The sequence below is a fragment of the Sceloporus undulatus genome, chromosome 7 (assembly GCF_019175285.1).
Source record: "Sceloporus undulatus isolate JIND9_A2432 ecotype Alabama chromosome 7, SceUnd_v1.1, whole genome shotgun sequence".
NCBI lineage: Eukaryota > Metazoa > Chordata > Lepidosauria > Squamata > Phrynosomatidae > Sceloporus > Sceloporus undulatus.
In genome coordinates, this window is record NC_056528.1 from 37,633,555 (window position 1) to 37,648,233 (window position 14,679).

Below are 14,679 nucleotides of genomic sequence, written 5' to 3' on the forward strand. Positions count from 1 at the left end.
ACATTTTGTAAGCAGAAAAGAAGCAAAGTTTTAAAATCATTTGTTCTACACAAAAACCTTTCATGAAAAGGTAACAGTACTTCCCCTCCAGCCCACGAGGTTTTTTTTTTCATATTTGCATCAGAGGAACAACAGCTGACAACCAAAGCCATGTAAAGAGCAAATATTTCCAATCCTAGAAATGGAGAGGTGTTTCTGGCTATGTGTGCATCCAACTTGAGTAATGCTCAGCAGGAATGGCACAAGACATTTTATTGCCTGAAGCAAACAAGATGGCATTCCCCTCCTTGCCATTCCATCTACAGAAGATGACTAGATCCACAACTGAATCTTAATTCAACACTGATGATAGGATAGCATCCTCTGCCCCAGGCTACCTCAAAGAGTGCAGGGCAGACTGCAACACACATACAGCTCTGCCCCCTTCTATACCATTTATCACCTGCCACCTGAAGCAACTGCCTCATTCTTACTAATGGTAGACCCACTTCTAGAGCTCAGGCAAGCAACCTGTGAAAGGTTTCCTAAAAAAAGGGGGAGCACCATACTTTTTTGGATTACAAATTGCCAAATACTCCAGAAAGTTGTGACCAAAATGGACTCCATTTCACTTTAGCAGTTCTAGTTTAAAAAGGAAAAAAAAAAAGTAACTCTGAAGATGCCAGCCACAGATGCTAGTGAAACGTCAGGAATAAACTCTTCTAGGGAAAAAAAACCCATAAAAAACTATTAAAAAGGTAATTGTTCCAACCTCTGGCCCTGTTCAAGTGAGTAATTTATCACCAGAGGACAATTTAGGCAAAATCACAAACTAGAAAGAGCTGGCAAATACGAAGCTCCCAGAGAAGGAGTATTGTGGTCTTGTTCGGGTTCACTAGCTCCAGTGTTGAATTATTCACAGAAGCAAATCATCTGCATGAGAGCAGTTGAACTTATGAAGCCAATTTATACAGCAACATGTGGTTGGGTTATCTAGTCAGTGTTGTCTTGGGTCTAATCTGCACTGCAGAAATAATGCAGTTTCACACTGTTTTAATTGTCATTGCTCAATGTTATGCAATTCTGGCATTTGTAATTTTGTGAAAAACTTAGATTCTCTGTCAGGGAGCTCTGGTGCCACAACAAAATACAAACCTCAGGATTCCATAAAATGGAATCAAGGCATTTAAAGTAATGTCAAACTGCATTATTTCTGCAGTCCAGATTAGAACTTGGAGAATCTTTTCTGGGTCCCAGGTTTTCCATCCCTTTATCCCAAGATTCCTTTAATTGCATGTGTCAGGGATTAAACAAGAGACCTTCACTATACCAAGTTGGTGCTCTGACCCCAACTTTTAGCCAAAGTTTGGAAAAACTGGGCTCCTTGGACTGCAACTCCTTTTGAAGTTCTGTTTTAGCCACGCCTCAAAATGATCTTGGGATAGCCAGATAATATGCAGGGTTGAGACTATTGGGCTGTCCAGTCTGTACTTGCCGTCATATAAAGGCAGCTTTTTATGTCTTCCTCGAGTTGGCCACTAAGGTATTTTACTGTTACAACCAATTCTGAAAGACTGAAAGCGCCTAAAACTAGGGAAATCCTGATTTGCATTTGATGAAGAACGCAACCACTTGTTTACCTGTCCTCTTTGTTAATCTGATCCCCGAAGCCCACTGTGCTAACAATGGTCAATTTCAGATGGACGTTGCTTTCCTGGAGATCATAAGTGCTGGATTTCAGCTGAACTCCTGGCTGTGAGTGAGAAGCTGGCTCGCCTTCAAATCTGGTGTTGAAAAGGGTATCCATCAGCGTTGATTTTCCAAGCCCGGTCTCTCCTTTTGCACGGAGAAAAAGAAGGAAATACAAAAAATATTTTACAAGACATTTTGTGTCTGTTGTTCAGCCTTAAGAACACTAGGAAAGCTGTGCTAGATCAGAGCAAAAAGTTATGTATGTCAGCATTTGGGATGGGCAGTTTTACTGAGTCCATGGTCTTATTTTGATGTTTATTTATGTTTTTCTAAAGATTTATTTTTCAAAACTGGAATTGACAACGGGAACTAGAAAAGTTACTCTTAAATAGAGTCCTATGTCTTGGTTTAGAATCGTTACTCCTCAAGGTTTCCACAAATGGTAATTCAGTTTGTTTTGAAGCCATGTAAGATATACCAAATACATGACAGAAGTTTTTTTCCTCTTACAGAAAAGGTAAAAGGAACATAAAAGATATAAGATGAGGACAGGGGACAAACCAAAATACTTAGGAAAAGAATTCCATGGGTGTCATCTCCAAGCCAATAATACTTGCCCCAAAGACAATAGAGCATAGACTCTCACTGCTAGAGCATTAGGGAAAAAATGCAGAAAATAGATGTACACAGAGGCAAAATGGCATATGAAAGTGGACTAGTGGTTTCTGAATTTGTCCATAAAAATGGCCTTAACTGTGATGATGAATGGAATAGGAGAGTAAACCAGGTTTCAGATCAGCTAGATACCTAGAAATCTGTTTCTGATGCTTAGGAATAAGAATACAAGCATGCACAGTCTAGCCTCACTTCCATGTTCAGAAACTTTTTTAAATAAAAAATTTGGATACAGGAGAGCATTTTGAGCATCCCTTGTAGAAGTACCCTCATGATCCACTTTAACAGCCCCACTGCTGTGGCCTGCGGCTTCATCAGAAGAGAGCAGCAGTAGCTAAATGCAAGCTGATTTTGTTCCTAGCCTGTTGGGTTGTTTTGGAGCACATTAAAGCACTGACACACATTTCCTGCATCACAGATCACAAAGGCAGTTGCCCTCAAGGTATGGGGGAAGGTGGGGAAGCCCAAGCCATTACAACAAGGTCTTCTAGTTTGTGACCACACACAGAAACACACATCAACCTAAGCAATAGCACAAAGCAGCAAATGGAATAAGGAAGACTTTTAAGACTGCTAGAAAAAAAATCTTTTTGCACTAGTAGGAAACTGTTTGCATATTCTTAAAATAAAAAAGCAGTATGTTTTCCAAAAAATTATATCCATTTATATCATCCCCTTACAAGACAATGACATTCAGTTACATTACTGGTCTAAGAGGCAACAGCAACAGCTGCAAAAGATTCTGAAGATCATTTCAGGAGAACTGCGGGGGGGGGGGGGGGATAAAGTGGCACTGAACACATCATCTAACCCAGTAGTTCCATTTGGTCTTCCATTTGTTTTGGACTTCAAATTCCCAAAGTCCCAGTCAACTTGGTCACCCATCAGGAATTATGGGAGCTGAAGTCCAAAACGATGGGAATCCCTGATAAATGATAATGCCATAGGGGACAAGCAAACATCAGTGGGAGGATGCCCCAAAGAGAGGTGCCATCCCAGTCAAGTCCATGACTAACCTAAGAGATGACAGTCCTGATTTTTAAAGAGGATTTAGAAGCACGGGTATCCACCTCATCAAAATAACATCTGCCTCAAACCCAAGAGTGAGCTACAGCAGGGGACATCTGGGGGATGTTTGGTCTGACAACCACCATCACTCCCCAAAAAAATATCCACAAGTGGCCAAAACTTCATTTCTGGCTTTAAAAATAAACAGTATAAGGGGACCGTGCAACCCTCAAGGAGAAGCAAATCATTTGTTTTCAGTCAGAAAGAAGGTGAACTTGCGAGGGTTGCACAACCAACCTTATGAGGCTGCATTCTGTATAGCCATAATCTAGCCTTCTACTGCTGCTGACACCAGCTCTCCAAGGTTTCATTCCTTCCCATTGTTTGGCTAAAAACCCATTAAGTGAAAGATCCTAATTACAACCTTCTGCAAGCAAAGCAATAGCATGATCCTGCCATTGTGTTATAGCTTCTCCCCATTTCAGTGTAGGGATTATGAAATCTTAGAGTTTCTGGTTAAAAAAAAAAAAAGGAACTCTTCCAAGCTCTGCTTTATAACAATGAATGCAAACAGACACAGTATAAAAAGGCTCCCATAGGGCCTGAACAGACAGGCCAAAATAAAGCTGCTTTGGGTCACTTTGGAGGTACAGTATGCTGTTTAAATGACAGACACATCTTAAGAGACTAGAAGCTGCGCCAAAGCTGTGTTCCAGTCCTTAGGACTGGAGCATGGCTTTGACATGACTTCCAGCCTCTTAGGACACATGCAGCATTTAAATAGCATACTTCCAAAGTGACCTGAAGCAGCTTTATTTTGGCCTGCCTGTTTAGGCTTATAGTTTGTCCAACTTTACATTCTTAAAGACATTCCCAACAAAAAATTCAGTGCTGGATTTGTGAGTTGCTTTCAAGTGGAAATGTTGTACCAGACCTCATTGTTGTTCCACCAAGCAAGCTGTTCCCACGTTTGCTTATAAACACATACGCCCAATCTTCACCTTAGAAAATAATTAGTTCAGATGTCTTCAAATTTGCACTACTGCAGCAAGGAAGGGCTACAGATGTTGCTGCTGTAATGACCACTAGCCAATAGCTACAACCACCACAATTCAATCTAGGACTGTGGAGTCGGATAGAAATATACTGACTCTTTCTTTGACTTTAAAATAAATCCTTACAATACTAAATGCCTAGCTTGTTACATATTTACTTTTACAGGAATTTAAGAAAGTTTCCTTGTTCAGAAATTTTAATCAAATAAAGGTATTTTACATGCTATCAATCGAAGTAGCCTGATTATTCACTTGGAAGTGATGAAATGCTTTCTGCTACCATTTTACTACAGTAAATTTATTATTACTAATTAATATACATTTGTCATTATGAAGGAGCTGGAACCAGACAGTAGACTAACAAAGGAGTTGGACTCAAAGGTTTGGTCTACTGACTCCATAGGCCTGATTCTGGACCAGAGCTTTGGGAGTGGTCATGTTAGCTGGGAGATTCTGGGAGTTGTAGCTCAAGAAAAATAAGTTCTTAAAAGTTTGATCTGGACAGTAGTGAAAATACATTTTTCCATAACTCACTCCACAAACCCTGCCCTGCAAAAACTCATGCCACCCAAACATCCCCTAAGAGTCCCTGAATCTAAATTTAACACTTAGACAGGTACGATTGTCCTTTGACAGAGAGGCGGGTAAAAATAAATTATTATTATTATTATTATTATTATTACACACAGCAAAGAACAAACGTACTGTTTTTATAAGGCCATCGCTATTTTCTCTGGGGATTTTAGCATTCTTTCTGATCATTAGAAAACAATAATCCAACTTTGATAATTGGATTATTATTGGTGCTCCGGACATTGTTGCCAAATACTGCTGCATCCTGAGTGGATCACAAAAGATGAAGAGGCAGCAGCAACATTTGTATGGATGCCAGTGAACAGCCAGGAAGCAGGCACAGATTTACATGTAAGAGTTGTAATGCCGCTTGCCCTTGTGTACAGGGAGGGTGGTGCAGACATACAGAGAGAGACCAACAGAATAATCAGGGTAAAAGGAGCCAAGATCAAGAGACTAAAAACAGGCAGGCATGCTGTGCATCAAAGCTTGCTTGAGAGAAAGCAAAACAAAACACCATCACATCATGCGCACCTGCAGGGAATCTCCTTAATCAAATGCTTTATCACATGAATGCTTGCATGGCGGGCCTAAATAAACCATCATACTTTGGTCATTAGTGCAGGATAGAACGATTCACACAAAGAAAAAAAAGGGGGAAAAGAGTCACCCTGCTGGATTAGAACAAGTGTTGGCTACTAATCCAGCATCCTTCCCTTCCAGCATAAGTAGTCAGTGTGGGATCACCAGCAGACCCACAAAGACAATGGACCTGCTACAGCTTTCCTAAATTCCTATGAAAGGTTCTAGTCTCCAGAATCTAGTATCCACGAGTGCATTGCTTGGCACAGCTTTTTGTCACTAAAGCTATGAGGACCATAGCTTGGAAAAATTACTTTTTAAGAATACAACTACATGGCCACTGGCTCCACAGGCTCAAAGGTTTTAGATGTGGTTCAAAGTAAGTTACTTTTCCCAAGATGTGGAATACAGAATTTAAGGCAGGTCAAATTTTAGGCTGCATGCACACTGGAGAAATAACCTGGTTTGGCAGCACTAACTCTTTCTGGCTGAAAGCTATGGAATTCTGGGAGTTGGAACTTATTGTGGGATCCTGGCTTTAACTCTTTTCTGGCTCAAGGCTATGGAATTCTGGGAGTTGGAGTTTGTTGTGGGGCCCTGGCTTTAAGTGTCTTGGCTGAAGGCTATGGAATTCTGGGAGTGTGCTCCGCTCTGGGCCCCACAACAAACTCCAACTCTCAGAATTCCATAGTCTTCAGCCAGACAAGAATTAAAGTGGTGCCAACCGGGTTATTCCTCCAGTGTGGACGCAGCCTTAGTTTCTGTCACTAAGTGGCAAGGTGCTTGCTTTCATTCTCAGGCCTCCTATATGCAATATGAGGTTATTCTGGCTTATGAGAGAAGGGGAGAAGCACTTTTTAAGCAACCTGTTTCAGTATGCTAATCTTAAAGCCTTTCTGCTTTTTATGGAAACGTCAGATGGTTTAGAAACATATTCCCACCGATTACAATGATTTGCATTTTTCAAAGAAACAGATTTAATTATTTTAGTTTTTTTTTAATGGGGTTCTTTTTAAACTCTACATTATGTTAATTTATCACTATCAGGTAAAGGTTAGGGTTTCCCCTTAACATGAATGTCTAGTTGTGTCGGATGGTGGTGATGCTCATCTCCATTACCAAGCCAAGGTAACCAGTGTTGTCTGAAGACAACTCCATTGTCATGTGGCCAGCATGGTTGCATAGAACACAGTTATCTTCCCACCAAAGTGGTACCTATTTATCTACAGTACTTGCATTTGCATGCTTTCGAACTGCTAGGCTGGCAGAAGCTGGGACTAGTGACAACAGCTCGCTTTGTCACATGGGGTTTGGGTTTTGTATTGCTGACTTTCTGACCTTGCGAGCATCAGAACTGGCATCTTAACCACTAAGCCACCGCATTCCTGTAAAAATTATATTTTGCCTAAATCTGGCCTGAAATATTCAAAGATGTTACTCTGTATCAGCACACAAAGGAATCGACACACAAAAGAATCTTGTAGCACAATGGTTCTCAACCTTTGGTCCTCCAGATGTGTTGGACTTCAGCTCCCGTCATTCCAAATTGGCTGGGACTTCTGTGATCCGAAGCCCAAAACAAGGGAACCACTACTTGAGCACCTTTGAAAATAACCAAGAGGAAAAAAACTTGCAGCATAAGCTTTCATAGGCTTAGTCTATTACACCAGATGCCCGCAACTAGTTTGCAAAAAGAACACCAAACCAGAAACTTTTAAAAATGAAAGAACTGTACTGTTCAAATCAAAGGCATGTCTAGTACAGCTTTATGTTCTCATGGTGGCTGACTATAGATGCTTAGGGAAAGACCATAAGGTGAGTTATGAGTGTAATGCCATCATCTTGGACATATTCTCCAACAACTGCTGTTCGGAGAGATACTATGATACTGGAAGTATAAGGCAGCCATTACAACTCGCACCTATTATAACCTTATTCCCCATGCATCTGTCTAAACCTCTTTTAAAGCCATCCAAACTGGTGATGAACTTGAACTTTACAACTTGAATGAATGGTTACCTTCAAGAGCATAAAAATCAGAAGTACTATTCACCATATTTCTTATAACTGCATCAGAAAAAGGTGGAAAGCTTGACAGGAAGATTAAGGTATATTCTCTGGCCACCTTAATATGCACTAGGCAAATTCTAAACCCACTCTCCCCAATCGGGTAACTGCCAGGTGTCTTGGATGACAACCACCATCAGTCCCAGCCAGTATGACCAGTGGTCAGGCAGATGAGAGTTACAGTCTAGTGTTGAATCTGTACTGCACCACTTGACACCACTATAACTGATATGGCTCATTGCTATGGAATTCTGGGACTTGTCGTTTTGTGAGATTTAGCTTTCTCTGTTAGAGAGCTCTGGTGCCACAACCAACTAGACATCCCAAGATTTCATAGCACTGAGCCATGGCAGTTAAAATGGTCTCAAACTGCATTATTTCTGCAATGCTGATGCAGCCTAAAACACTTGTGGGGGTGCCAAGTGGTAAACCAATTCGTTTGCAAAGAGCATCTGCAAATGCCATATTGCAGACCTCTGTCACCCCACATCAACACTGTTCTCTCCCATCCTTTCCCTGACTTTGTCCTTTAATACTGAACCTGAAGAAAAAAATCTGTAAGACTCAAACGCTTGTTCAGCACTCTACCATTTTCATGAAACTCTAATAAAGAGATCTGGTGTCACTGCTCAATATGATATATTGCCAAGAAACATTAGCAGCTATTTAATGAGCTGTGGATTTCCTCTAAGAAAAACCAGAAGGTGGAACATCATCGGGAGGAGATGCAAACTACATCAGTTGTCTAGGAGGGAAGTATGTTAATTTATTGCTTTCAGTTATAAGAGTGTTTCCTGGAATTGAATATTTCAGACCAGTCCCAGCTCTCAGTGGTGCTCCATCCTGGATCTTTGCCCAGACAGTGCTTCCTGTCAAAGAGGTCACCAAGTTTCGAAAAATGCAATCTTTCACAGTGTGCCAAAACTAGGAAGTCCTTGCCTTTCTTTCTTTTCAAATAAGAGCAAGGGGGGAGAAGTGCAAGGACTTTTTGTATATCAGAATGAACTTCAGTGAGTTAGTAAAATGCACCTAAATATAATAATCATCATCATCATCATCATCATCATCATCATCATCTATATCCCGCCTCTCTACAAAATGCAATCGAGGCGGCTTCTAGTATTTGAAATACTTCACTGTGGAAAACATTTGGCACAATCTTGTAGCAGCACATTGGGATAACATAACACAGCTATAACTGAGGTCACACATTTTCATCTTTGCAAGGGGGGGAAATTTGGTAGTAATACTTGGATGTATAAAAATAGCTTTTCAAAAATCATGAAGGCTCATATAGTAATCTCAAAAAGAAAGCAAGAATGTCTGCAATAAGCCATCCCAATTTGTATTTATCTCAGTCATTTGTTTAATTTATATCTTTAATTTCATTGAAGGATCTTAAAATGATAGGGTTGGTTTTCTTCTTCCTCCATTTTATCCCCATAACAATCTGCAAGGCAGATTAGTCTGTTGAAGTGTGATTGCCCAAGTAGGGTTGGATTACAATGGTGTAGTACAATGTTGTTCCTTATATAAAATGGCAGAAAGGGACATTGGCTCTTACCTGTATATGTCCATTTTCAGTAGATAAGACCCCCACATCCTGTAGTTTGGGATTTACCAAAGCTGATGTAAACAAGGTGGGCGGTGCTGGCCCTTCAGAGACATAGGTTTGAGCACCCGCTGCAGGACGCTGCTGTCAACAGCAGCCTCAGCCGAGCCAAGCTGTCAAGCAAGTGATGCCTAACAAGTGTGTATGGTGGCTTGTAAGTGGCCACCCTGATGGTCTTTGCTATAGGACCTATGATGGCTAGAGATGCTCATGCACCTGCACTCTTTGGCATGCGTGACTTGGTTTCTGGTGGTAAGTAATGCAGGGCCTGGCCCACCTGCTAGGCATGGAGGCTGATGCCTTCTTGCCCATAGAACAGGGCTAAAAGGAAACAAAGAGGGGTGTCAGAGGAACAAAAACTGTTTCTCCTCTATGGGTGGCTGGTTCTCCTGCATGGTGTATCTTTTAAATTCTTTCCAATGACTAGGAGAATGAAGTAGGAGGCTGAGGGGATATGATTGTGAACTCTGAGAAGGTTAGAGCCCACCCTGAGGGTGGGGTCTGGGTCTGGCTGAATTGCCATGGAGTCAGTTGTAATATCATTTAGCTGCTAGTGTGATAGCAGGACCCCAGGCTCAGACCCTCAATATGCCAAAGGGGCAGAATCAGGAGGGGCCCCAACTAGGCAAATGGTTTAGAGAGATCTCCCTTAGGAACTAAGACAGTCAGCATCCTCAGGACCATGTATAAATCCCAGAGCAGAAATGGTGTTGTGCAGGCAAGGCAATCAACAAGTCACTCGAGGAGTCTCCGACCATGGAGATAGGATGCCATCCCATCCTGACCTCTTGCCTGTGTCACAACAGTGAGGTTATAAGTGAAGTCTGTTTATGACTGTGGTAGCCTAACACCTCCGCCCATGTCTTCCTGGAAGAATTTCAATAAGGAGAAGACTGAGGTTTCGGGGAGTCCTGAAGGACATCCATGGTAACTAATGTGTTATAGAACAGTGTTTCCCAGGCTATCTGGTCTGAGGAAACAGCAATTGTTTATATTGTTTTATCGAAGTTTACAGGAGTAGCAGATCTGGCCAAGGGACTGCCACTTCAACTAGTATTGGTATAGAGAGATGGAGAGGGACCGGACTCACCTTGAGACCGGCAGGAATGTCAGGCATGGGTGCCCTTTGTTTCATGGCCCAATCCTATTTTTCCCTTAGTAGTCAGTCTAGGGCGGTGATGGCGAACCTTTTCAGGTTCGCGTGCCGGGGGCGGGGCTTCTACCCTTAGGATGGGGGCTGGGTGCCAAGGGCGGGGCTACCACCCCCCAGGGGTGGAGCTTCTGTCCCCTTTTTCAAAGGGAGGGAGCATCTGGCTCCTCCCCCGGGCATTTGCTGGCCTCTGAGGATCCCTTTGGGACTCTCGGAGACCAGCAAATGGGCCTTGGGTTTGCTGGCCTCTGAGAGTCCTTTTGAGGCTGTCAGAGGCCGGCAAACAGTCCTCGGAGGACAGTGCTCCGTCCTCCGGGGTTTGCTGGAGACCATGACCTTATCCCCCCATCTCCCCTCCTGGCAGAGTCCCAAACCTTATGTTAGGCATAGTGCCTGCAGTAGCAATAGCAGAAGCCTCCTGGCAATGCCTGCCCTGAGCAAGGGCATTAGATCTGGCAAAGGTTCCTTGATGGCTGCAGAGAGAGGGCCCCTGGTCCTGTGTCTTCTGGCTGGCTTGACTCTCTGACCTTGGCCCTGCTTCAGGCTGGGCAGAGGTGATGCAGAAAAACTCTTTGCTATGGCTTTTGGCTGGCCTGTCCTCTGAACCCTGGCCCTAAACAGGCTGGGCAGAGATGCTGAGAAGGGAAGTTTCCATAACTTCTGGCCAGTTTCTTCACTGATCCCTGGCCCTAAACGGGCTGGGCAGAAGTGATGTGCAGAAACAGAGACATGGAGGGGACACCCCTCACCATCTGTTCTCACAGCTCCCATGTGCTGCAAAGCTGTTTGCATAAATCTCCTGTGCTTCCACCATGAAAGGGGGAGAGCAGCTTTGGAGGAGAGGGAGAGTCACTGGCAAAGCCAAGACCTTTCTCCAATCCTGGGAGCCCTTGCCATATCAAGTCTTTCTTCATGCTTCCAAGGCAGCAAGAGAAACAAAGAGAAGGAAAGGGACTGGAGTGGCTGTAGTGAAGAAGTTGCAGAGCAACAGCAAACACATCCTACTGGAGTGATAGGCAGGACAAGACTGGCCTCCTAGGGTTAGCTCCAACCATGTGGGGTCACCAGACGGTCTCTCTCTTTACTTCCTGCCTACTGGAGTGAGTGGGAGAAGCATAACCCAAACTACAGCATGTGGGGCTCTTATCTACTGGGAAATCAAGATTTGCCTTTTGGACTAAAAAAAATTTTTTTCAAGACACGGCTAGTTGGATCCATGGATGCAGAATCCGTGGATACAGAGGGCTGATTGTATTTTACTTCTTCACATGTTTTCCACTGTGCTGTCTCTGCCTAATTTAGTATATTTTGAAAGAAAACAAACACTGAATAGAGTTGACACCTGAGCTTAGATACTGGAAAAAAACACCCTTGGGCTAGCCTGGAGTTTTTCTATAAGGTTAGCAGTTATCACTCCCCTCAGCAGGGGTTAATAAATATGAGGTTGTCCGTTTGGATACTGCTGTATTTGTACCAAGGAGGGAACCTGTCATGGTTCTCAAAACACACACTTGATCATATCCGTCATTTATTAAGGGGAAGGGACTGTACATCTCAGCACTATAATGTGAAGGATTAGCATTTAACAGTGTGCTTAGGTATGTTACATCTGTGGTTCAGGTAGTTTACATCTGTGACCAGTATTTATTATATCCATATACAGACCCTGGAAACCTGACCATAGGAACCAGGAGATTCTGTGAGCTTTAGTTCCCTTCCCCCAAAAAGCAATGTTCGCCATGTTGCAGATGGGAGGCTTGGATTGAAGCAAGGACAGGAGAGGGATTCATGTTCAGATCCCTGCTCAGCCATGAAATTTAATAGGTGATCTTAGGTCCAAAACATACTGCAGAAATAATCTACATTGAGATTATTTAACTGCCCTGGCTCAGTATAGCAATCCTAGGAACTGTAGTTTATTGTGGCACCATTGCTCCCTGACAGAGAAGACTAAATGTCACACAAAACTACAGTTCCCCAACTTCCCTTGCATTGAGCCAATCTCAAACTGGATTATTTCTACAGTGTGGTTTGGATTTTAGGCCCAAATCTGGATTATGACAATTGGAGCCCTGGAACAGTTCCCAAAATAGGGGCTTTGTACACCCATGATCTATTCTAGGAGTCATGGCACAACCCTGCAACTTGACAGATGGACAGCCAAACCCCAGTGGATACCAAGGACCCACTGTATGTACTTGAAATATTTGCTGAACTAGAAGGCAGCTAACTAGTCGCTGCTAGGACTGCATTCAAGGAACCTGTCTAACTGGTACAAACAGAATGCTAAGCCTTGATTAATAAATAAATAATAATAAATAAAACTTTAATTTATATCCCACTTTTCGTTACCGCAATCAAAGCAGCATACAACCTTTTAAAAAAATAACAATATATATAATCCCCCCTTAAAAAAGGATTAAACAACTCTATGCATTAAAATTACAAATGATAAAATCTAAAAACAGTACGATAATAAAATAACGGTGGGTCGAGTCTTCGCTTATATATGTCTGTGGAGGGTGCGTTACATGGCCGGGTTCTATTCCAGGAAGGCCTGCCGGAAGAGATCCATCTTGACAACTTTCTTGAAGCCCTCTAGGTTGGCAATTTGACGGATCTTGCCCGGCAGGCCATTGCATAAAGTGGGATTAACATAAACCATGGTTTGTTGCCTTAAAATTAATGAAGATCCCAAACAAACAGTGAAAACATGGTTCAGGTTACAAAACAGAGCCCTGTCCTGCAGGAGCACATGAACAAGACTGAGAATCTGGGTGTACTAAATGCAGAGGGCATATGTAGCATAAACCATGACATGCAAGCTCACCATAAAGCATGCATTCACGCCCCAATTTATAGTCAATATTTAAGTGCAGCTACAGGTATAAGAGATAATGCTTAATCTCGGTTTGCTTCTTAACCACAGTCATAGAATCATAGAGTTGCAAGAGACCACAAGGGCCATCTAGTCCATCCCCTTGCCATGCAGGAACTCTCAGTCAGGTTTTATGTCTGTACCAGGCCTCAGAGAACATTTTCACTTCCACCAAGCTAGCCAGCTACACATTTTTGCTTTTAGTATCAAATGCAGAAACTTTTTTTTCCATCATGAAATTTTAAAAGATGCTCTTTCAAACTCTCATGATATTATTTCCAAGTATTTTTGGCACAGTGTAATTAAAACTCACTCAGAACTGGATTGCATCAATAAGATATTGATGGGTAGGGAGATGCAGAAGGTTTTTTTTCCTTATTTACATCAAAGGTGTTCTGCATCTTTTTTTAAAAGCTGTTTAAATGCTTTTTGTAGTGCAGTCACCAAATAATTTTTGTTTTAATAATGGTCATTAGCAATAAACTAAAACAAATCATTATAACAATACCTTGAACAAAATAATAGATGCTATGTGGGGAAGGCGAGTTCTCAGAAGATGGTGAGAGCTGAAAGAAATCAGTTCTGATCAAAAAGGGAACTACAGAGAAGTCAGATAGACCAATAAGGGATGCATCTACACTGTAGAAATAATTTTCTTTGACACCACTTTAAGTGCTATAGCTCCATCCTATGGAATGCTGGGATTTGTAGTTTCATGAAGTCTTTAGTCATCTCTGCCAAAGAGTACTGGTGTCTCATAAAACAGCAAATCCCAGAATTCTGTAAGATGGAGCCATGACAGTTGAAGTGGTGTCATACCGCATTATTTCTATAGTGTAGATGCACCCAAAGAAACTTCAACAACAACTAACCACAGGGATACTGCCAAATCCCTTCAAAAGCCTCTACAGTCAGCTTGCTTGCTGCCCAGAACAATAAGGGACTTTTTTTTGTTCCAAGGCTCTGTTTTGTCTGCCTCTTTTTGGTAACAGGATGCATGCTTTGCAGGTAGAAGGTCTCGTGTTCAATTCATTACATCTTTACGTAGAACTCAGAAAGACGTCTGCCTGGATCCTTGCTGTGCTGCTGCCAGACAATGATGTTTATCACACTATGCTCTTAAAGAGCTACTATTCCAGTGTGACTCCTCTAGCTACCTCCTGTTGCATGCTGGGACTGGCAGTTTTAAGGAGGGGTATTTAGAATTCTCAGGCAGAGAAGTTCAGCTCCTTAAAACTGCCAATCCCAGCATGCAACAGGAGGCTGCTAGAGGAGTCACACTGGAATAGTAGCTCTTTAAGAGCATAGTGTGATAAACATCAATGTCTATCACTCTTCCCCAGCCTAAGTGTCTCAACAGTATTTCAGTTCCAATCAACTTGCTAGCCAGAGTGGATAGGAGTTATTG

The 14,679-nt window shown here is 42.3% G+C and overlaps 1 protein-coding gene across 8 annotated transcripts in view; it reads right to left on the reverse strand.

Annotated features, from left to right (window-relative positions):
• Window positions 1-14,679, reverse strand: part of SEPTIN6 (septin 6) — a 56,256-nt gene that overhangs the window by 23,509 nt on the left and 18,068 nt on the right. For 7 of the 8 annotated variants that reach the window (XM_042478543.1, XM_042478548.1, XM_042478541.1 and 4 more), the window contains exon 3: window positions 1,620-1,815. In XM_042478543.1, the coding sequence (XP_042334477.1) occupies window positions 1,620-1,815 (196 nt within the window). Of the gene's footprint in view, window positions 1-1,619; window positions 1,816-7,064; window positions 7,146-14,679 lie in introns of those variants that run through there. The other variant, XM_042478546.1, reaches the window with a different exon arrangement.